Here is a 23,563-nt window from a genome sequence, read left to right as displayed (position 1 = left end):
TTGTTTCCCACTGTTTTAAGATACAGTATATTACACATACCTGTATACATTATCAATTGTTTCCCACTGTTTTAAGATACAGTATATTACACATACCTGTATACATTATCAATTGTTTCCCACTGTTTTAAGATACAGTATATTACACATACCTGTATACATTATCAATTGTTTCCCACTGTTTTAAGATACAGTATATTACACATACCTGTATACATTATCAATTGTTTCCCACTGTTTTAAGATACAGTATATTACACATACCTGTATACATTATCAATTGTTTCCCACTGTTTTAAGATACAGTATATTACACATACCTGTATACATTATCAATTGTTTCCCACTGTTTTAAGATACAGTATATTACACATACCTGTATACATTATCAATTGTTTCCCACTGTTTTAAGATACAGTATATTACACATACCTGTATACATTATCAATTGTTTCCCACTGTTTTAAGATACAGTATATTACACATACCTGTATACATTATCAATTGTTTCCCACTGTTTTAAGATACAGTATATTACACATACCTGTATACATTATCAATTGTTTCCCACTGTTTTAAGATACAGTATATTACACATACCTGTATACATTATCAATTGTTTCCCACTGTTTTAAGATACAGTATATTACACATACCTGTATACATTATCAATTGTTTCCCACTGTTTTAAGATACAGTATATTACACATACCTGTATACATTATCAATTGTTTCCCACTGTTTTAAGATACAGTATATTACACATACCTGTATACATTATCAATTGTTTCCCACTGTTTTAAGATACAGTATATTACACATACCTGTATACATTATCAATTGTTTCCCACTGTTTTAAGATACAGTATATTACACATACCTGTATACATTATCAATTGTTTCCCACTGTTTTAAGATACAGTATATTACACATACCTGTATACATTATCAATTGTTTCCCACTGTTTTAAGATATAGTATATTACACATACCTGTATACATTATCAATTGTTTCCCACTGTTTTAAGATACAGTATATTACACATACCTGTATACATTATCTTGTGTTTCCCACTGTTTTAAGATATAGTATATTACAGATACCTGTGTACATTATCTATTGTTTCCGTACAGTATATTACACATACCTGTATACATTATCATGTGTTTCCCACTGTTTTAAGATATAGTATATTACACATACCTGTATACATTATCAATTGTTTCCCATTGATTTAAGATACAGTATATTACACATACCTGTATACATTATCTATTGTTTCCCACTGTTTTAAGATACAGTAAATTACACATACCTGTATACATTATCTAGTGTTTCCCACTGTTTTAAGATATAGTATATTACAGATACCTGTGTACATTATCTATTGTTTGCGTACAGTATATTACACATACCTGTATACATTATCTTGTGTTTCCTAACAGTATATTACACATACCTGTATACATTATCTATTGTTTCCCACTGTTTTAAGATACAGTAAATTACACATACCTGTATACATTATCTAGTGTTTCCCTACAGTATATTACACATATCTGTATACATTATCTGTTATTTCTGCTTTGTTCTGTTGGCCATTTGTTTCATTCGCTTACAGTACATGTACATGTAATAAAAACCAAATGATTGACCGACAAAATGAATGCCAATAATACATGTATTATTATGTATAAAAATTAAATGACTTACACGTTTTTGAGAAATGTCTTCTTTCCTAGGAGAGACGAGTTGTAAAGCTAGCAAATCGATGGCCAAGAGGGGAGGTTCCCTATCGATTCAGTAGTGAGATAAGTATGTCATTATAAATCGTCTTTTTCTTCTGATACATATATTTAATGTTCTACAGTTAACAAACCTTGTGCTTGAAATTGAGAAAAGTGATTATTTCAGACTTTGTTTGTCAAATAAAGAAATGTTTTTCACAAGATGCAGAAATTCGATATCGTTATCTGGTGATTTTTGTAACGTTTTCTTACAGACGAAACAGGCGTATGGGGGACCACGATCAAAGCGGCTATTACGGAGATCGAGGAAATCGTCAATACCAACGTGACGGTAGGCAATGAACCCTGCCTGAGGTTCTGGCAGTCTCCAGACTCGGAGCCCGTTAAGTCCTATCTCTACTTCCACATCGGTGTCGACGGGTACTATACAATTTTTATATCATTACACTCACGGTCAGTAAAACCTAACACTTACTAACAATGTAATTATGACCGATGGAGTTATAGTTAACACTTACTAACAATGTAATGATGACTGATGTAGTTATAGCTAACACTTACTAACAATGTAATGATGGCCGATATAGTTATAGCTAACACTTACTAACAATGTAATGATGACTGATGTAGTTATAGATAACACTTACTAACAATGTAATGATGGCCGATATAGTTATAGCTAACACTTACTTACAATGTAATGATGACGGATGTAGTTATAGATAACACTTACTAACAATGTAATGATGACCGATGTAGTTATAGCTAACACTTACTAACAATGTAATGATGACCGATGTAGTTATAGCTAACACTTACTAACAATGTAATGATGACCGATGTAGTTATAGCTAACACTTACTAACAATGTAATGATGACCGATGTAGTTATAGCTAACACTTACTAACAATGTAATGATGACCGATGTAGTTATAGCTAACACTTACTAACAATGTAATGATGACCGATGTAGTTATAGCTAACACTTACTAACAATGTAATGATGACCGATGTAGTTATAGCTAACACTTACTAACAATGTAATGATGACCGATGTAGTTATAGCTAACACTTACTAACAATGTAATGATGACCGATGTAGTTATAGCTAACACTTACTAACAATGTAATGATGACCGATGTAGTTATAGCTAACACTTACTAACAATGTAATGATGACCGATGTAGTTATAGCTAACACTTACTAACAATGTAATGATGACCGATGTAGTTATAGCTAACACTTACTAACAATGTAATGATGACCGATGTAGTTATAGCTAACACTTACTAACAATGTAATGATGACCGATGTAGTTATAGCTAACACTTACTAACAATGTAATGATGACCGATGTAGTTATAGCTAACACTTACTAACAATGTAATGATGACCGATGTAGTTATAGCTAACACTTACTAACAATGTAATGATGACCGATGTAGTTATAGCTAACACTTACTAACAATGTAATGATGACCGATGTAGTTATAGCTAACACTTACTAACAATGTAATGATGACCGATGTAGTTATAGCTAACACTTACTAACAATGTAATGATGACCGATGTAGTTATAGCTAACACTTACTAACAATGTAATGATGACCGATGTAGTTATAGCTAACACTTACTAACAATGTAATGAAAACAAGCCTTAGCCCACTGTATCACTGTATAAAGCGACATGTGCACGCCCTCCTCAACCACACCCGTGATTTGGCTTTTTTACAAAACAAAGTTGTAATATCGAAGTGCCAAACAACTCAAAATCGATAAAATTTGTGCAAGAAGTACATTAAGAAAAGTTTGATATAGGAATCCTGTAACGACATTAGGACCAGGTGTTCCGTAGGTGTGAGCGTCATCTGCTTTATCGACGACACCCTCTTGTTTATCTAGGTTAAATCTAAGTAACGGCATGTCCTCATATCAAAAACAAAACAACAAGGCTCAATAATGTCAACGTCTCAGATCACCATAATCCGCTACTTCCACATTTAGCTATTGTATACCGGCCGTCACTGCACACCCTTCCCGCGATAACTGACCGACAATATTTTACGAAACGAGCCAGTGGTCTTTACGTCCCCAATCTTTCACAAGTTAGCAGGCATATAAGAATCTAACAAATAGGTTTAATTGGGAAATGTATTACGTCAACAAATATCAGGCCCAGTAGAAGCAGTCCTTGAAACTAAACTGCCGTATTGTATACGTCATCTGACAGAGTATGTGGTACCGATCACGGCATGATGCCTGGAAGACATTTTGTATTCCTGGACGACCCCTGTCGACACAAGTCTGGCGTCATGAGAATGATTCTTATTGCACTGGGTCTACAGTATGAGCACGGACGTCCGGACAGAGACAGCTACGTTACAGTCCACACCGATAATGTCCGCAAAGGTGAGACGTGTTATCTGTACTGAAGACTTCAGGATATCATCTGTGGTGACGCTTATCATTTAAGGACACACATCTTTTCTTCCATATTGGAGTCAGAATTTACGATGTCTTTTTTGGGAAGAACAAAATGTCCTTGTAAGACGACGTGACGGTATGTTTGTCCTTGTAAGACGAAGTGACGGTATGTTTGTCCTTTTAAGATGACATAACGGTATGTTTGTCCTTGTAAGACGACATGACGGTATGTTTGTCCTTGCTAGACGACGTGACGGTATGTTTGTCCTTGTAAGACGACATGACGGTATGTTTGACCTTGTAAGACGACACTACGGTATGTTTGTTCATGTAAGACGACGTGACGGTATGTTTGTCCTTGTTAGACGACGTGGCGGTATGTTTGTCCTTGTAAGACGACGAGACGGTATGGTTGTCCTTGTAAGACGACATGACGGTATGTTTGTCCTTTTAGTGCGACGTTACGATATGTGTGTCCCTGTAAGACGACGTTACGGTATGTTTGTCCTTGTAATTCGACGTGACGGTATGTTTGTCCTTGTAAGACGACATGACGGTATGTTTGTCCTTGTAAGACGACGTGACGGCATGTTTGTCCCTGTAAGACGACGTGACGATATGTTTGTCCTTGTAAGACAACGTGACGGTATGTTTGTCCTTGTAAGACGACGTTACGGTATGTTTGTCCTTGTAATACGACATGACGGTATGTTTGTCCTTGTAAGACGACATGACGGTATGTTTGTCCTTGTAAGACGACGTGACGGTATATTTGTCCTTGCTAGACGACATGACGGGATGTTTGTCCTTGTAAGATGACATGACGGGATGTTTGTCCTTGTAAGATGACATGACGGTATGTTTGTCCTTGTAAGATGACATGACGGTATGTTTGTCCTCGTAAGACGACATGACGGTATGTTTGTACTTGTAAGACGACGTTACGGTATGTTTGTCCTTGTAATACGACATGACGGTATGTTTGTCCTTGTAAGACGACGTGACGGTATATTTGTCCTTGCTAGACGACATGACGGTATGTTTGTCCTTGTAAGATGACATGACGGTATGTTTGTCCTTGTAAGACGACATGACGGTATGTTTGTACTTGTAAGACGACGTGACGGTAGGTTTGTCCTTGTAAGACGATGTGACGGCATGTTTGTCCTTGTAAGACGACGTTACGGTATGTTTGTTCATGTAAGACCACGTGACGGTATGTTTGTCCTTGTAAGACGACGTTACGGTATTTTTGTCCTTGTAAGACGACATGACGGTATGTTTGTCCTTGTAAGACGTGACGGTATGTTTGTCCTTGTGTGTCTACGCTATGGTAAATGTGTCCTTGTTTGGGAACGTTTTTTGTATATTTGTCTATGTTTGCCGACGCAATGGTATATTTCGTCCTTGTGTGTGGACGCAATGGCAAATTTCGTCCCTGTGTGTGGACGCTGTGGTATATTTTGTCCTTGCATGGAAACGTTTTGGTATATTTGTCTATGTTTGCCGACGCAATGGTATATCACTTTGTTTGTCACTTGTGCAAAGAGAAAAGTTCGAATTAATTTCCAAAAATAACTCCCTCGTGGAGGGCAAGGTCGGATTTACGGTGTTCACTGTATGTATCCATGCGCTAAATTTGTTCCGGAGAAAAATCGGAACAATTTCAAATCTAACTTTCAGCTCAGAGTTCTATTGATAAAAAAGAACATAAGAGGCAGAGAAAAGGTAAATATAAGTATTGAACTGTTTTTGTATGGTATTTATGATCTATTTGAATGACACAGCTTTGCAAGCAAACAAATCATAATGCGCTAGCGCGCATAATGTTGTTTGCGTGCAAAGCTGTGTCATTCAAATAGATCACAAATACCATACAAAAACAGTTCAAAGCTTAATTGATCGCAATAACGTGTTGTATCATTATGATATGACGTTACTGCACAGTTTGATAATGTTTGGTGTCGTTTTCCGTATAAATTTGTATAATGACGCCATGGTACACACTATCAATTCACTGAATACCCACATACTTCCATATCGAACATTACATATTTGATATTGAAGGAAAAACTTCGTTCATTATACACACTAGAACAATACATTAGGTACCCTATCACATTAACGCTTGGTGTATCTCTCCTCTTTCTTGCCTCATTAACAAACTACCCAGATCCAAGTTAATAGCGTTATATTAATTTTGGATTTCCTGTTATTTTTCAGAATACAGGGCAATGTATGACAAGTTCAATTCTTCCGACATGGATGTTCTAGGTCTTCCTTACGATTTTGAATCCTTGACCCATTTCTCCGTATATGAGAACGCTAACAATAGCTTGCATCCGACAATGACGTCAAATTGGACTGATTCTTCTCTCGGAAACAAGGATAGGATGAGTAACACTGACGTAAAGAAACTACAGATCGCCTATGGTTGTGTAAACGGTAAGTTACCGGATGAACGGTCGGTTAATGGCTGTGGTAACGGTAAGTAACCGTATGAACGGTCGTTAAATGGCTGTGTAAACGGTAAGTTACCATATGAACAGTCGGTTAATGGTTGTGCAAACGGTAAGTTACCGTATGAACGGTCGGTTAATGGCTGTGGTAACGGTAAGTTACCGTATGAACGGTCGGTTAATGGCTGTGGGAACGGTAAGTTACCGTATTAACGGTCGGTAAATGGCTGTGGTAACGGTAAGTCACCGTATGAACGGTCGGTAAATGGCTGTGTAAACGGTATGTTACCGTATTAACGGTCGGGTGATGGCTGTGGTAACGGTAAGTTACCGTATGAACGGTCGGTAAACGGCTGTGGTAACGGTAAGTAACCGTATGAACGGTCGTTACATGGCTGTGTAAACGGTAAGTTACCATATGAACAGTCGGTTAATGGTTGTGTAAACGGTAAGTTACCGTATGAACGGTCGGTTGATGGTTGTGTAAACGGTAAGTTACCGTATGAACGGTCGGTTAATGGTTGTGTAAACGGTAAGTTATGGTATAAACGGTCGGTTAATGGGTGTGGTAACGGTAAGTTACCGTATGAGCGGTCGGTTAATGGTTGTGTAAACGGTAAGTTATGGTATAAACGGTAGGTTAATGGTTGTGTAAAAGGTAAGTTACCGTATGAACGGACGGTTAATGGTTGTGTAAACGGTAAGGTACCGTATAAACGGTCGGTAAATGGCTGTGGTAACGGTAAGGTATCGTATGAACGGTCGGTTGCTGGTTGTGTAAACGGTAAGTTACCGCATAAATGGTCGGTAAATGGCTGTGGAAACGGTAAGTTATCGTATGAACGGGCGGTTGATGGTTGTGTAAACGGTAAGTTATGGTATAAACGGTAGGTTAATGGTTGTGTAAACGGTAATTTACCGTATGAACGGTCGGTTCATGGCTGTGGTAACGGTAAGTAACCGTATGAACGGTCGGTAAATGGCTGTGGTAACGGTAAGGTATCGTATGAACGGTCGGTTGATGTCTGTGGTAACGGTAAGTAACCGTATGAACAGTCGGTTAATGGTTGTGGTAACGGCAAGTTACCGTATAAACGGTCGGTTAATGGCTGTGGGAACGTTAAGTTACCGTATGAACGGTCAGTTAATGGTTGTGTAAACGGTAAGCTCCCGTATGAACGGTCGGTTGATGTCTGTGGTAACGGTAAGTAACCGTATGAACGGTCGGTAAATGGCTGTGGTAACGGTAAGTTATGGTATGAACGGTAGGTTGATGGTTGTGTAAACGGAAAGTTACCGTATGAACGGTCGGTAAATGGCTGTGGTAACGGTAAGTAACCGTATGAACAGTCGGTTAATGGTTGTGGTAATGGGAAGTTACCGTATAAACGGTCGGTTAATGGCTGTGGCAACGGTAAGGTACCGTATGAACAGTCGGTTAGTGGTTGTGGTAATGGTAAGTTACCGTATGAACAGTCGGTTAATGGTTGTGGTAATGGTAAGTTACCGTATAAACGGTCGGTTCATGGTTGTGGTAACGGTAAGTTACCGTATGAACGGTCGGTTGATGGCTGTGGTAACGGTAAGTAACCGTATGAACAGTCGGTTAATGGTACATGGTACTATCCAAATATTTGTAAAGAAATGAAACGACAACACTCACATGTATCTACTTCTAGTTGATTTGTGGATTATCTGTTCTGATATGAAAGTATTTTGTTAGTCGTGTTCGTACTGGTGGTGTTGTGATCGGGGATGTTTAATTGTATACAGATGTGAGCATATGGGTACTATCAATATAAATGACCTCTGTACTTTTTGTAAAGTATTTTTCCAGGCAATATTGAAAGAATGAGGATATTCTTTATGATTTGCATTAATTCTATTTTCTCTACTTCCTTACTGTTTTGCCTTCTTCCTTACTGTTTTGTCTACTTCCTTACTGTTTTGTCTAATTCCTTACTGTTTTGTCTGCATTTTTACTGTTTTTTGTACAATATTCCTTTTTTGCTTTAAGCTTGACTCCAATTTGGAGAAGAACCCGTCAAGAACATATCATTGCCCAGTGGTTTTTCCTGGTACGATCTACAGCCGATTTATTTACGTTTCAAACAACTTATTTAATACTTGTTTCTATGCTCTTGCATGATATACACAGGTTTAATCAGTGATATACAACTTGTCAAAATATTCGATACACATACGCAAGAAATTCCAAAGGAATTGCACTGCTAAATTGGATTTTTCACAGATACAAATACAAATTTGATCGACACTTTGTTTTTTTTTAAAACGTATGAAGGAAGAACAACATTAGCTAAATCATCAGGTATCTCTGTGCTTTTAATGTATAACATAGTTAGTTTGTTGTGGAAACTATTGTATAGATTTGTGTGTAAGCGCTAGTCTTGTTTTTATCTTATTTTGGGGGTTTTAAACAGTGATTTTTAGCGATTATGCGTAAGCATTATGGCAATGTGTACATACTATGTAAGTGTGATGTTAATACGGTAATATATAAAATGTATTTGATACACGTACCACTGTTCTAACCTACCGTCACACACGCGTACCCCTCGTTACCCTGCTCCCTCTGTTCACCACTGTTCTAACCTACCGTCACACACGTGTACCCCTCGTCACCCTGCTCCCTCTGTTCACCACTGTTCTAACCTACCGTCACACACGCGTACCCCTCGTCACCCTGCTCCCTCTGTTCACCACTGTTCTAACCTACCGTCACACACGCGTACCCCTCGTCACCCTGCTCCCTCTGTTCACCACTGTTCTAACCTACCGTCACACACGCGTACCCCTCGTCACCCTGCTCCCTCTGTTCACCACTGTTCTAACCTACCGTCACACACGCGTACCCCTCGTCACCCTGCTCCCTCTGTTCACCACTGTTCTAACCTACCGTCACACACGCGTACCCCTCGTCACCCTGCTCCCTCTGTTCACCACTGTTCTAACCTACCGTCACACACGCGTACCCCTCGTCACCCTGCTCCCTCTGTTCACCACTGTTCTAACCTACCGTCACACACGCGTACCCCTCGTCACCCTGCTCCCTCTGTTCACCACTGTTCTAACCTACCGTCACACACGCGTACCCCTCGTCACCCTGCTCCCTCTGTTCACCACTGTTCTAACCTACCGTCACACACGCGTACCCCTCGTCACCCTGCTCCCTCTGTTCACCACTGTTCTAACCTACCGTCACACACGCGTACCCCTCGTCACCCTGCTCCCTCTGTTCACCACTGTTCTAACCTACCGTCACACACGCGTACCCCTCGTCACCCTGCTCCCTCTGTTCACCACTGTTCTAACCTACCGTCACACACGCGTACCCCTCGTCACCCTGCTCCCTCTGTTCACCACTGTTCTAACCTACCGTCACACACGCGTACCCCTCGTCACCCTGCTCCCTCTGTTCACCACTGTTCTAACCTACCGTCACACACGCGTACCCCTCGTCACCCTGCTCCCTCTGTTCACCACTGTTCTAACCTACCGTCACACACGCGTACCCCTCGTCACCCTGCTCCCTCTGTTCACCACTGTTCTAACCTACCGTCACACACGTGTACCCCTCGTCACCCTGCTCCCTCTGTTCACCACTGTTCTAACCTACCGTCACACACGTGTACCCCTCGTCACCCTGCTCCCTCTGTTCACCACTGTTCTAACCTACCGTCACACACGTGTACCCCTCGTCACCCTGCTCCCTCTGTTCACCACTGTTCTAACCTACCGTCACACACGTGTACCCCTCGTCACCCTGCTCCCTCTGTTCACCACTGTTCTAACCTACCGTCACACACGTGTACCCCTCGTCACCCTGCTCCCTCTGTTCACCACTGTTCTAACCTACCGTCACACACGTGTACCCCTCGTCACCCTGCTCCCTCTGTTCACCACTGTTCTAACCTACCGTCACACATGCGTACCCCTCGTTACCTTGTTCCCTCTGTTCACCACTGTTCTAACCTACCGTCACACACGCGTACCCCTCGTCACCCTGCTCCCTCTGTTCCCCACTGTTCTAACCTACCGTCACACACGTGTACCCCTCATCAACCTGCTCCCTCTGTTCACCACTGTTCTAACCGACCGTCACACACGTGTACCCCTCGTCACCCTGCTCCCTCTGTTCATCATACATTGTGACACCCAACACTTTACGCGCAATCGTTCGATGATACAAACAGTATCTTGATGTAGTACATGTAACTTTGAACAACTCTATCAAAATTCTTTATGTATCATTTCTACTCATTTCAATTAATCTGTATTATTTCTGTAATGTACATTCGTTTTGTTATTTCACAAATATTCGTTTTACATGAATGGTATACCCAAATTAATATCACATTATTAATTCAATAAACAATATAGATAGGTTAGCATATCAACATTCAAAAACTAATGACACATGTATTTATGTTTTTTATTACAGATACCACAAAACTCCTCAATAGATATCGTAAGTTTCATTATGATTGTCTTGTTTATGGGGCTAAATCAAATTGTCGTATTGATAGTAAAGCATAGCCTAATTGATGTAATTGTTTAACATATAGAAAATAAAATCATTTAATCATCGATTCTAGGACAAGTAAGTGCTGCATTTAGATTTGGAAGTTGCAACAACCAATACATGTAACCAAGCCTTATGGATGTAACAATATGAAGTTTGGAAAGTGGAATGTTTTAAACGGCCGCAGTGGCCGAAAGGTTAAGGCGTCTGACTATCACTGGCCCTCCACCACTGGGTTGCGGGTTCGAGGACCTTGTGGGGCAGTTGCCAGGTCGTGGACACCAGGTCGGTGGTCCTCCTCTGGGTATTACCAAAACCTGGTTCGGCCTTAACTGACCAAAACAGTGACATGTAATAGGACATAAATCAAACGAAGAAAGCAAATCAAAAGATATTTTGGTCGTTTTCCTTTTAACATAACTCCTTATCTGATGTCGAAGATGATATTCCTTGCGTGCCCATGGATGTGTACGTCATTGCAGTAAATATGTGCTATCTGTGGCGTCAATTAAATTAGAATAATACTCGATAATACTTCAGAAATCTTAACCGGACAAAAATAGCAGACACGTCAACTTCAGTAATGGAATAATGGCGCCACGTTACTCTTGTGCAAATATTCGTTCTGTTATTGTGATCACTTGATAAAAACCAATGGTTCAAATGAGCTGTCATGTGATAAAAGACAAGTTTTCTAATCGATAAAAAATCCATGTGTAAGTTCAGGTAAATTCAAAAACTATTTAATCAGTTAAAGTACCGACTATCAGGGTGGTATTTTCCGTAATAGAAATTCAGCATATTGGATCAAACTTTATTTGAATTAACGAGAAACTCCGTTGAATTTTTCTATTTGTGGACAAAATCCATATTATGATTTTATCCTTTTGCACAATGGGCAAAAACTAAGTAATCACAAAGTATGCTTGGTATTTGGTGTTTTACTGAATACGTGACGTCCTGGTTTATTGAAATAAATTGTGTCATTTATGCAAAAAGCATTGTCAAAATTCAAAGCATATGACGTATAGCAATGGGATTCTACCTTTCTGTAATACGGAAATAGAATAAAAATATATTATTGCATACGACCATCACTGCGTGACGTCACAGGATATTCTTTCTACGCAGATGACGTTGTCGGTTGTTCCTTCCAACGTTCTTCCTGTCAGCTGACAAACTACGTGCAGTATGATTATCATAACAATCAATACCAAAATCAGTGGCACACACGAGTGGGAGCAATGCCGTACAACGGACCAACAGGGGATAACTCGAATGGACGGGGTAAGTATCAGTGGGAATACCTTCTTACTCTACCCCCAACCCTACCGGACAAACATGGGATAACTCGAATGGGCGGGGTAAGTATCAGTGTGAATACCTTCTTACTCTAACCCCAACCCTAACGGACTAACATGGGATAACTCGAATGGACGGGGTAAGTATCAGGGGGAATACCTTCTGACTCTCACCCCAACCCTACCGGACCAACAGGGGATAACTCGAATGGACGGGGTAAGGATCAGGGGGAATACCTTCTTACTCTAACTCCAACCCTACCGGACCAACAGGGGATACCTCGAATGGACGGGGTAAGGATCAGTGGGAATACCTTCTGACTCTCACCCCAACCCTACCGGACCAACAGGGGATACCTCGAATGGACGGGGTAAGGATCAGTGGGAATACCTTCTGACTCTAACCCCAACCCTAACGGACTAACATGGGATAACTCGAATGGACGGGGTAAGTATCAGTGGGAATACCCTCTTGTTACTGAAATCTTTACAGTCTTAACGAAAATCGAAACCATTAGCCATTGTCTAAAATTAGACATTAGCCATTGTCTAAAATTCCAAGCCCTGACTTGACTATCGAAAAAACTGTCACCACCGTACCGACAATATAACATCTTTGTAATATTGGCATAGCATACTGACACTATCGGTGCTATAAAGGATATACGATGACAACAAATACTTCAATGAACTACAATAGCTCAGTCGTCGATTAACCTTAAGAAGGTGAATGAAATTTGTGATGTGAAGTATATCCAATTTATATCTGGAGTGAAAATGATATAGTCATCCCCATCTCCCTCTATACCCAGGTCAAGCGTCCTCTCCGGGCCTGTGCCATGAGTGATGGTATCTTACAAAACAAACACCCTTACCCACCTATAATACAAATTAGAACAAACATCAAAAACACATAACATGCATCATAGTCCGAGATTCGGTTGATAAATTAGTGTTGAGTTATGAGACTTAATGAAAACTTTCTAGTTCAAGAACAAGTATTCTCTACACAAGATTCAAACAATGCGTTATAAATAACAAATCGTTCGAGTTGTACTACATTTTATAGGTTAACTTTGCTATCATATTGAGTCAATATTTTTGAAGTGATTATCTAAATCATTTTCGAATTTGTTAAAATCACAGAAACCAAACAAAAACTTCTGTTACCACAGCACTGCGATTCGTAGCAAAGAGAAAATTTAATGTTTTATTTTCATAATTGAGCATTGTTTGTGTATGGCTTTAGAGAATTTCCAATAACTCGCACTAGCACGTCCTTGTATAGCTTATAAAACCCCTTAAACGGTTTATGATAAAGTCATATATATAGAACTATTACATTGTCTCTCTGTCGTCTTTTTATCGTCTGTATGATACCGTTGTTGAATTTCTTCGTTTTAGTCTGTCCGGGTATACACGATTTTTCAGTTAAGTAACCATTCTTTGTACTTATTCAATTACTTTGATTGTACAAGAAGTTCCTGTTATATGTGTACTGTAAAGCTCTCATGTTGGACCCATATAGCGCTTCCGAATCTAAGATAAATTCTCACTTATGATTTGAAAGAAACCTCGTATTTTTGATATTTTCAACATTTGGTTTTCTAAATTCAGATATTTTTTTAAGGATTAACTTGAATATATTTTTCATGTTATGGAGATATAACACAAACAAACGGAGTGTACTCTAAATAAACCGCGAAGCGGTTTCTGATGAGAGTACAATCCGGGTGTTTTTTTGTGTTATAGCTCCATAACATGAAAAACATATTCAAGTTAATCCTTATAATTTAATCTACTATACACAATCCCTGTGGAAATTCACTTTTATTGATGGACTCTTTTCTCTTAGAAATTATTGCGCTGTAGTATCAGCCAATCAAAAGCAACAGTACAAACGGCGACGTTATTTTTGATGTTAGGGACTGATAACATAATTTTTTAAGCCAATGAAAATGCTTGTTACAAGCAAGATTAAATTATTCAAATACAACTAACACCTTTTTTATTTAGCCACCGATTTCGTATAGAATGTTTAATCGAGACTAAAACAACATACTTCACATAGTACATGTATATCATTTATATACTAGAACATACACTCAATCTTACACACACACACACACACCATAGACAAAATAGAATCACAGGGTCAAGAGAGAGAGATATCTGGGCCAGTAAAATAAAATAAAAAGATTTAAATAAGTTAATTAAGAAGAATTATCTAGGAATCGAGGAGAGACGGAGAACATGAAAAATATTAAAAGCTGTTTTTACCTTGGTATTATTTAAATTACACTTCCGCATAGTCTAATATTTTTATCCATTTTCTCCATTCTTTCTCAAACCTATCCTGTGCAGAATCACCTTGACTGTTTACAATATATTTTTGAACAGTATAATGTTCTTTAATCATGTTAACTAAGGCATTTGGGCTCAACGTTTGATGTCGACATCTTGTCTTATAAATATAAAACTTAATAATAATTAAAATTTCATTGTCAATTCTATTATATGTCATACTCTCGTTTGCTACCAATAATCCAAAAAGAAAACTGATTTTATTAAATGAAAATGGGATAAAAAGTGCATCTAACAATATTTCAAAACTTTGTAAAAAATTCTGTACTTCTCTACATTCCCACAAAATATGAATGATTGTTTCTTGTTCTAAATTACAAAGTGTACAGAGTGGACTTGTCACTAATCCTACTTTAAACATGGATGAATTTGTTGTCAAAATATGATGAACAATTCTATACTGAAACCATTGTAGTCTTGAATTTTTTGTTATTCTAAAAGGGGTCTTATATATATCATTCCAATTAAAATTATTCAAATCCAATTTTTCTTCCCATTTTCTCCTCCCAGAAGCAATAGTATCTTTTTTTACCATAAGATTATAAAAATCTTTTATCCCTTTTACTCTTTTTAAGAAAAATTTAATATTACAGGGTATGATAGGGTATACAATAGCATCCTTTTTACAATCAATTTTAGCTAAATATTTCCTTATTGTAGTTAATACACCATGATATTGGAGAAAATTTGTATTTACCTGATAAATTTGAGCAAATTCTTGAAATGTGTAAAAAGTGCAAGTCTCAATGTCTTTTATTAAGTCATAAATTATAGTCACTCCTTTATTATACCATGTCTTGAAAAATATTGATTTTCCCCCAATAGTAAAATTCCTATTGTACCATAATGGCATTTTCCAGATGCAACTTTCATTAATTTGTTTCACCCGCTCCTTTTCATTAAACCTTCTCCATGCTTTAAAGACATCTTTCCAAAAATAATTTGTGCACTTATTAAGACATATTGGAATGTAATCACTTCCACAATGAGATAGCATATGTAAGTCAAGATGTGTTTCTAAGATAACTTGCCACTTGCCCGACTTCTGATATAATCTCCGTATCCACCCTAATTTTAAGGAATCAATGAATGACCTTATATTAACCATTTTAAGACCCCCTTCAAAATAATTTTGAAATATCACATCTCTCCTTATTTTATCAGTTTTACTGTTCCATAAAAAGTTAAAGAGAATATTATTTAATTGATTCAAAAAAAGATCATCAGGATTTGGCAATGCAATAAATAAATGGTTAAATTGTGATATCATTAAAGATTTTATCAGATGGATTCTACCTATAGGAGTAAGTGATCTTCTGTTCCATGCCATGATAAGTGCTTTAAGTTTAATTAACTTTTTATCAAAATTTAATTTTGGAATTTCATGAAGATTGACACTAAATTCTATTCCCAGAAGCATAAATTTTGTCCTACCCCACTGCAATTTTAGATCAGGTAAAAATGTATCTTCACTATGTATTTTGCTCCCTATCCAAACCACCTGGGTTTTGTCTATATTTAACTTCAAACCAGATATTTTAGCGAAAGTATTCAATTATGCTATCGACTCTTTTAAAGACCTTTCTGAACCATCTTAAATGAGAGAAGTATCATCAGCATACTGAGAAATAAGGATTGGACTTTTATTTACTTCTATACCCTTAATCTTATTGTTATTTCTAAGTCTTATGCCTAGTATTTCAACACACAAAATAAAAATGTAGGGGGCGATTGGATCACCATGGCGACAGCCTCTTTTTATGTTTAGAACCATGAACCAAAATTAAAATAATTTAAAACTTTATCAACAAATTCCCATGAGACTGAGTCGAATGCTTTCTCAAAATCTACCATTAATAACATACCTGGAATATATCCTTCTTCTGCATATTGCATAATGTCAAAAACTAATCTAGTATTTTCCCCTATATAACGGTCTGAAAGAAATCCTGTTTGATCTTCACTAATTAATTTATCTAAAACTGTTCTAATTCTACCTGCTATCGATCCAGACGCTATTTTATAGACTATATTCAATAATGTTATGGGTCGCCAATTTTTTATGAACTGCCTAGGTTTATCTCCCTTGGGAATACATGTTATAATACCTTGCCTTTGTGTTACTGATAGCAAACCTTTCCTATACCCACAATTTATAAATCTAACAATGAACCCCCCTAGCTGTTTCCAGAAACGCTTAAAAAATATTCTACAGTAAACCCATCAGAACCAGGACTTTTGTTATTTTTTATATTTTTCAAAGTTTTTGTTGCTTCATCTGAAGTAATTAACCCTTCTAGACCAAAAGAATCGTTATTTTCTCATTTTGAAACATCACATGTATTCCAAAAATCCGCTAAATCTATATCATCAATATCAGTATTATTATCATATAATTTTTCATAAAATAAACAAACTTCTTCTAAAATTTCATCCTGTTGTGTAATAATAACATTATCATCTTTCTGTATCTTTGGTATAATCTTAGAAGTATAATTCCTATTTTCTAAATTGAAAAAACAATTTGTTGGCTTTTCTCCTTACTCTTGCCATCTTGCCCTAGATCTAATTATGCTACCTCTTACCTTCCTCAACCTAATATTTTCCAATTCCCTTTTCTTAATTTCTAAACATGTTCCTGCTCTTCAATAGTTTGTATTTTTCTCTTAAGATCATCTTCCTCCCTACTTTGCTGTTTCTTTCTATAAGATGAATAAGATATACTTTTACCTCTGATTTCCATTAATAACGTTTCAAGAAAAAGCTGGTCATCAATTACAAATTTTCTTTCTGTATCTGGTATATTCATTATAGCATTCAGATTATACACTGGCAAAGAGTACTGAGTTTTTGTTTCTAAAATAATATTTTTCACCATTTGATGATATTCTTCCTCATATAAAAGAGATGAATTAAATTTCCACAATCCCTTTCCCCGCTTGAATTCATTCAATTTTAAAACAATTATAGGGAATGAGTGGTCGGACCTGTAACCTGACGCAATAAATGATTTATGAATACTAGATAAACAAAATCCGAAATAAGAAAAAATCCAACGAGACTGTTTTAATGGGTTCTTCTTTCTCCAGGTATACCTTTTACTATCTTGATGCAATTCTCTAAAAATGTCTACCATTGAATAGTTTTCCATAATTTCAATAAATTTTTCTCTTGCTTTTTTATTATTAATGTTCTTATAGCTTTTGTCATAATCTAACTCAGGATCTGATACTAAGTTGAAATCTCCACATATAATAAATTTGTCATTTCCAAAGTCGTCAATTGTGTCAGTTAAAATATCAAAAAAATAGGTGTGTCTGTATTTGGGCCATATAGCGTGATCAATGTAACATGTGAACCCTCTAATTCAATATCAAGGGCTAAAAAATTTCCTGACATTTCTTTCCTTTCCCTTTTCACTTAATTTCAAAATTATTATTTATAAGAATAGCTACCCCCCTGGCATTGGAATTGAATGAATTAAAATAACAGTCGAACCCCCATTCATTTCTGATAATATTCTGGTTCTCCTCAGTAAAATGAGTGTCCTGTAGACAATAAATACAATACTTTTTCGATTTTAAGTATGAAAAAAGGTCCCTTCTTTTAATTTTGTCCCCGAGACCCTGACAATTAGCAGAAAGAAAAGTTACACCCTCCATCATGTTACATTACAACTTAAGCAGAAATATGCATATATTAACTAGCCCAGATAAGAAAAAGAGAAGAATCGAAATATAGCACAACAGAAGAAAAAGGTTAAAACACATGTCAAAATGGTCAAAAGTCGCAGACAACTGTTAACGCACCTTTCATCCTTCTCTCAAAGTACAGTTTCCAAAACCATGCCGTAAGGCGGGAGTGAAAAACAACCGGAAGTAGTACAATAATATATTAAGCAAGAGGCTTGATTTTCCGGATTTTAAATAGATTAATTAGAAAAAACGATCAGACACCCTTCCAGACTGTTTCACATTATGAAGAAAACGTAATATAAAATTATTTAGATGTATTCCAACGAATATGACATGAAACGTACATTTAATAATATCAACAACATCAAAATTGACACAAAGAATATTGAATTGACAGTAAAGTACAGAAAAAAGACGTTAGTCTTCTTCAGTGGAGCGTTACACTATCATACAAAACTTACCGGAATACATTTTAGAAAAAAATATCCACAGCATACCTTCCAAATACACAGACATATCAGTGACACATCGTGAACACACTTCAAAACCATACTTATCGGTAGAAACAGAGGAGTCCATATCTGGCGGCCACACGTATACATGTACGCGAGCCTATAGTCAGATACCGATCTCACACTCAAAAATAACACTTTTCACACAGTTCCGTAGAATCTGTCTCTTAGTTCCTAAAATTGTTGTCATCTGCAAGATACTGATCCGTCAGCTCTGTAGCGTATGACAGTCTTCGTTTCTTGTCGTTGGTTAGCACTGCGAATACTAAAAGTATGTTTGACACTTTTAAGTCTCTATGCTTCCTTAAGTGTTTCTTGATTCATTCTTGTCAAATCCTCGAAAACAATTTGTCCTTTTCCCTTCAATTTACGTCTGTTGTTTAGTATCCGGACCTTTTTCCTCCTGTGGGTCATTTTACAGATGATCGTCCGTGGCCTGTTTCTGTCAAAACGCCCGAGTCTATGCGCAATGTCTATGTCGTTGCTCTGTATATCCACCTCCAAAGAATCCTTTACAAATGTCACTACTTTCTCTACACACTCCTCAATTGTTTCTTTATCCCCTGTATCGCTAAGGCCAACAATCCTGATTGAATTTTTCCTGCCTTGCTGTTCCAAATCATTTACTTTGTACACTAGTCCAGTATTCATGCTGTCTGATTCTGTGGCTCGTTCTTCTAATTTTTCCACTTTTTCTTTCAAGCTGTCGTTCTCTTTCTCGAGGTCGAAAATTCTTCCTTCGAACTGATCGACGAGCACACGGGTTTCCTCCCTGATATCCTCTCTCAATCTTTCTAACTTTCTGTCCATGATTGTATCCATATCCGACTTTGTCACAAGAGTTGAGATCATTTCAAAAATCTCATCAATCCTGTCTCTTCCTGAGGATTCACTAGAAAAGTCTGAACTTCTGGTTTTTGTTCCTGTCTTACCAACACCAACACTGGCTCTCGAACTCGCCATGGTTGTATAGTCCACTACAGAATGTATATATAAGTTATACCTGTACAGGTAAGTCGAACACACAATAGGCGCGCGTTAACAGATGTCACGTACTAGTGGTCAGTCCATTGTCTTGAATTTGTATTTCAGTTACATAAATAATACAAAATTTTCCTTGAAAGTTCTCGAAGAATATCTAATTACATTTCTTCAAATAACCATATACCAAAAAGCAGCATTATCAGTACGTTCGAAAATAGGTAATTTTGAGAATGTTATCGGAGCCAAAAAACCACTCGTCTGACCAGATCCGCGTGACCTTGACCTTCAGATCTTGAAATTTAGATAAAAGAACTATTAGAACCATTAGTACATGAACAATATCTAAAACTCATCTGTAAAATCTAAATTTAACTATTCTGTATTTTCTGTATTACTCACACGTATGTTTTCAGTACAGTAAAATGTTTATTATAATCATACGTCTTAGGTACATACCAGTATACATCATTGAGTGACGCCTGGCTGAAAACCGGCTCCTATATACCCCCGGGCACGTACTGTATCCATCTTCACTACTGTATCGCAACCCGGGGAAACTCTTCCTTCTCTCGTGTTCAACTGAAGACACGCCACAACAATGTGGTATTTGCTGAAGGACATTACGTCAGCAAGGCATGGACTCCACTTAACGTGACCCACACGGAAACGTCACAATGGCAGGTAAACATGGTATTTTTTATGGTGACATTACCAACCTATCTATACAGTATATACACCAACCACTGCTAATTGCATAGCGATACTTTGTTGTTTCAGATTCCATTTGCATATTTGTCTATTTGTAATAGCTCAGTCAAATCGAAGGGTAACACTAACATACAGAGCTAACCAATAACACACAATTGCCTTGTAGTTGTGTCTATGTATTCAAAATTATATTTAATCACGATTTCGTATGTTGTTATTTTCCTGTGTGAAATATTTTCTGTATGATACAGTGACATTGTAAAATGTGTCTTTTTTGTAGTTTTTTTTCGCTGTATTATACATTGATATAAAATGTCAATTGTTTGTAGTTATGTCCCAATGTGATACAGTGTTAGTATATGTATATAGCTGTACGACGAAGTGACGTGAGCCTGTGTGATACTCTGATACTGTATAACCGTTTACTCTTTTTTTTTTTTTTTATGACAGATTACGGTATATTTCGTATTTAATTACGTTGTACTGCCTTGCTGTTCTGTCAGTGTATAGTACTGTGATATTGTATTATCTTTCATTGCCTTGTAGTTATGGATCGGGTCAGTTATATCCAATAGCGACCCCCTGGCCGTTGACGATGTGTTTGTCACCTCGAACGCCTGTCCGTCTATATAAACACCAGGACACAGTCCACGTGATACATTGAAAACGTTTGTCGAATAGTTGATTGTGACTAATTCAACAAGGTAATAAACACTTAAACGTTGAGGATTTTGTCTTATGGTTTGAGAAGAAAATATTAAATCGTCCGACAAGACAGTATGAATCGTAAATTAACGATCGTTAAAATAGGGTGAGGTCTTTTGCTAGGGGATCATTATAGCAATGTTATGGAGTAGGTTGATACAAATGTGTATTACGATAAAAGCTTGAGTAGAATATTTAATCAAGTTCTGTACAGCACTTTAGAGCGTGTGATTGTCACAGTTCTTGTTATCTGAGGGCAAATCATCCTCATATCCGACTTCCAAGGAAAACATTTGGGAATTTCATGGACAATGTTATTTGGTTTAGTGATTACCAAACTGTCAAATATGTAGTTGGCTTTTCACACTAAGCGCAAGGGCCGGCGCTGACGACCACGCTGTCCAGGGCTAACAGATCTCCCCCCGACAACACGTGAGCAGTGATGTTCAACTGAAAGTAAACAAGATACATTTCATAAGTATTTGTGACGTAAGAGCGCTTAATGGTACTTTATTTAAAGTGAATGTCACAAAATAACACTAAACATGACACATAAAATATACGTCAGGTTTATTGATAAGATTTTCGACTTCTTAGAGAACATTTGATTTTACTAATTGTTTACCCTCATGCTCGAAAACACTAGTACTTCGTTATATCTATAAAACCCTTTATTGTACAAAGTCGTTCTTTTACATAAGCCAGGAGAATGGTGCGAACGGTAGATAATAGTTTTAATTTTCTACATTCTCTATGAGAACGGAAGATTATAATTTTAACCTTGTACATTCTCATTGAGAACGGAAGATTATAATTTTAATTTTCTACATTATGAGAATGGAAGATTATAATTTTAATTTTCTACATTCTCTATGAGAACGGAAGATTATAATTTTAACCTTGTACATTCTCATTGAGAACGGAAGATTATAATTTTAACCTTCTACATTCTCATTGAGAACGGAAGATTATAGTTTTAACCTTCTACATTCTCTACGGGAACGGAAGATTATAATTTTAACCTTGTACATTCTCATTGAGAACGGAAGATTATAATTTAACCTTCTACATTCTCATTGAGAACGGAAGATTATAATTTTAATTTTCTACATTCTCTATGAGAACGGAAGATTATAATTTTAATTTTCTACATTCTCATTGAGAATGGAGGGTTATAATTTTCACCTTCTGCATTCTCATTGAGAATGGAAGATTATAATTTTAATTTTCTACATTCTCATTGAGAATGGAGGGTTATAATTTTCACCTTCTGCATTCTCATTGAGCATGGAGGATTATAATTTTCACCTTCTGCATTCTCATTGAGAATGGAAGATTATAATTTTAATTTTCTACATTCTCATTGAGAATGGAGGGTTATAATTTTCACCTTCTGCATTCTCATTGAGAATGGAAGATTATAATTTTAACCTTGTACATTCTCATTGAGAACGGAAGATTATAATTTAACCTTCTACATTCTCATTGAGAACGGAAGATTATAATTTTAACCTTCTACATTCTCATTGAGAACGGAAGATTATAGTTTTAACCTTCTACATTCTCTACGGGAACGGAAGATTATAATTTTAACCTTGTACATTCTCATTGAGAACGGAAGATTATAATTTTAACCTTCTACATTCTCAAGGAGAACGGAAGATTATAATTTTAACCTTGTACATTCTCATTGCGAACGGAAGATTATAATTTTAATTTTCTACATTCTCTATGAGAATGGAAGATTATAATTTTAATTTTCTACATTCTCATTGAGAATGGAGGGTTATAATTTTCACCTTCTGCATTCTCATTGAGAATGGAAGATTATAATTTTAACCTTGTACATTCTCATTGCGAACGGAAGATTATAATTTTAATTTTCTACATTCTCATTGAGAATGGAGGATTATAATTTTCACCTTCTGCATTCTCATTGAGAACGATGAATATTTGTTTTAACCTTCTAAAATCTCTAAAAGAGTTGCTGGCTAAACTAACAAAAAATGATGGCATAATGTGACGTATGAAGTTAATTAATTTGTACGAACAAATCATGCCACTAAGTGACAATGAGCCAATCTATTGCAATTGTAGTAATGTAGACCCTAGTATGT

The 23,563-nt window shown here is 36.9% G+C and overlaps 2 protein-coding genes across 2 annotated transcripts in view; one reads left to right on the top strand and one right to left on the bottom strand.

Moving 5' to 3' along the window:
• Positions 1 to 21,465, top strand: part of LOC110448047 (zinc metalloproteinase nas-10-like) — a 29,620-nt gene extending 8,155 nt beyond the window's left edge. Inside the window, exons 2-9 of the mRNA XM_021494078.1 lie at positions 1,744 to 1,816; positions 2,004 to 2,169; positions 3,982 to 4,160; positions 6,399 to 6,620; positions 11,097 to 11,123; positions 12,309 to 12,464; positions 20,482 to 20,714; positions 21,288 to 21,465. Of these exons, the coding sequence (XP_021349753.1) occupies positions 1,744 to 1,816; positions 2,004 to 2,169; positions 3,982 to 4,160; positions 6,399 to 6,620; positions 11,097 to 11,123; positions 12,309 to 12,464; positions 20,482 to 20,714; positions 21,288 to 21,374 (1,143 nt within the window). The 3' untranslated portion in view covers positions 21,375 to 21,465. The remainder of the gene's footprint in view (positions 1 to 1,743; positions 1,817 to 2,003; positions 2,170 to 3,981; positions 4,161 to 6,398; positions 6,621 to 11,096; positions 11,124 to 12,308; positions 12,465 to 20,481; positions 20,715 to 21,287) is intronic.
• A 74-nt stretch (positions 21,466 to 21,539) lies between these two features.
• LOC110448048 (zinc metalloproteinase nas-7-like) overlaps positions 21,540 to 23,563 on the bottom strand; it is a 32,749-nt gene continuing 30,725 nt past the window's right edge. Inside the window, exon 8 of the mRNA XM_021494080.1 lies at positions 21,540 to 21,896. Coding sequence (XP_021349755.1) covers positions 21,813 to 21,896 — 84 coding nt within the window. The 3' untranslated portion in view covers positions 21,540 to 21,812. The remainder of the gene's footprint in view (positions 21,897 to 23,563) is intronic.

Source organism: Mizuhopecten yessoensis, unplaced genomic scaffold (genome assembly GCF_002113885.1).
Source record: "Mizuhopecten yessoensis strain PY_sf001 unplaced genomic scaffold, ASM211388v2 scaffold3807, whole genome shotgun sequence".
In the NCBI taxonomy this organism is placed as follows: Eukaryota; Metazoa; Mollusca; class Bivalvia; order Pectinida; family Pectinidae; genus Mizuhopecten; species Mizuhopecten yessoensis.
The sequence above is the reverse complement of the archived record's forward strand: the minus strand, read 5'-3'. Positions and strand labels throughout refer to the sequence as shown.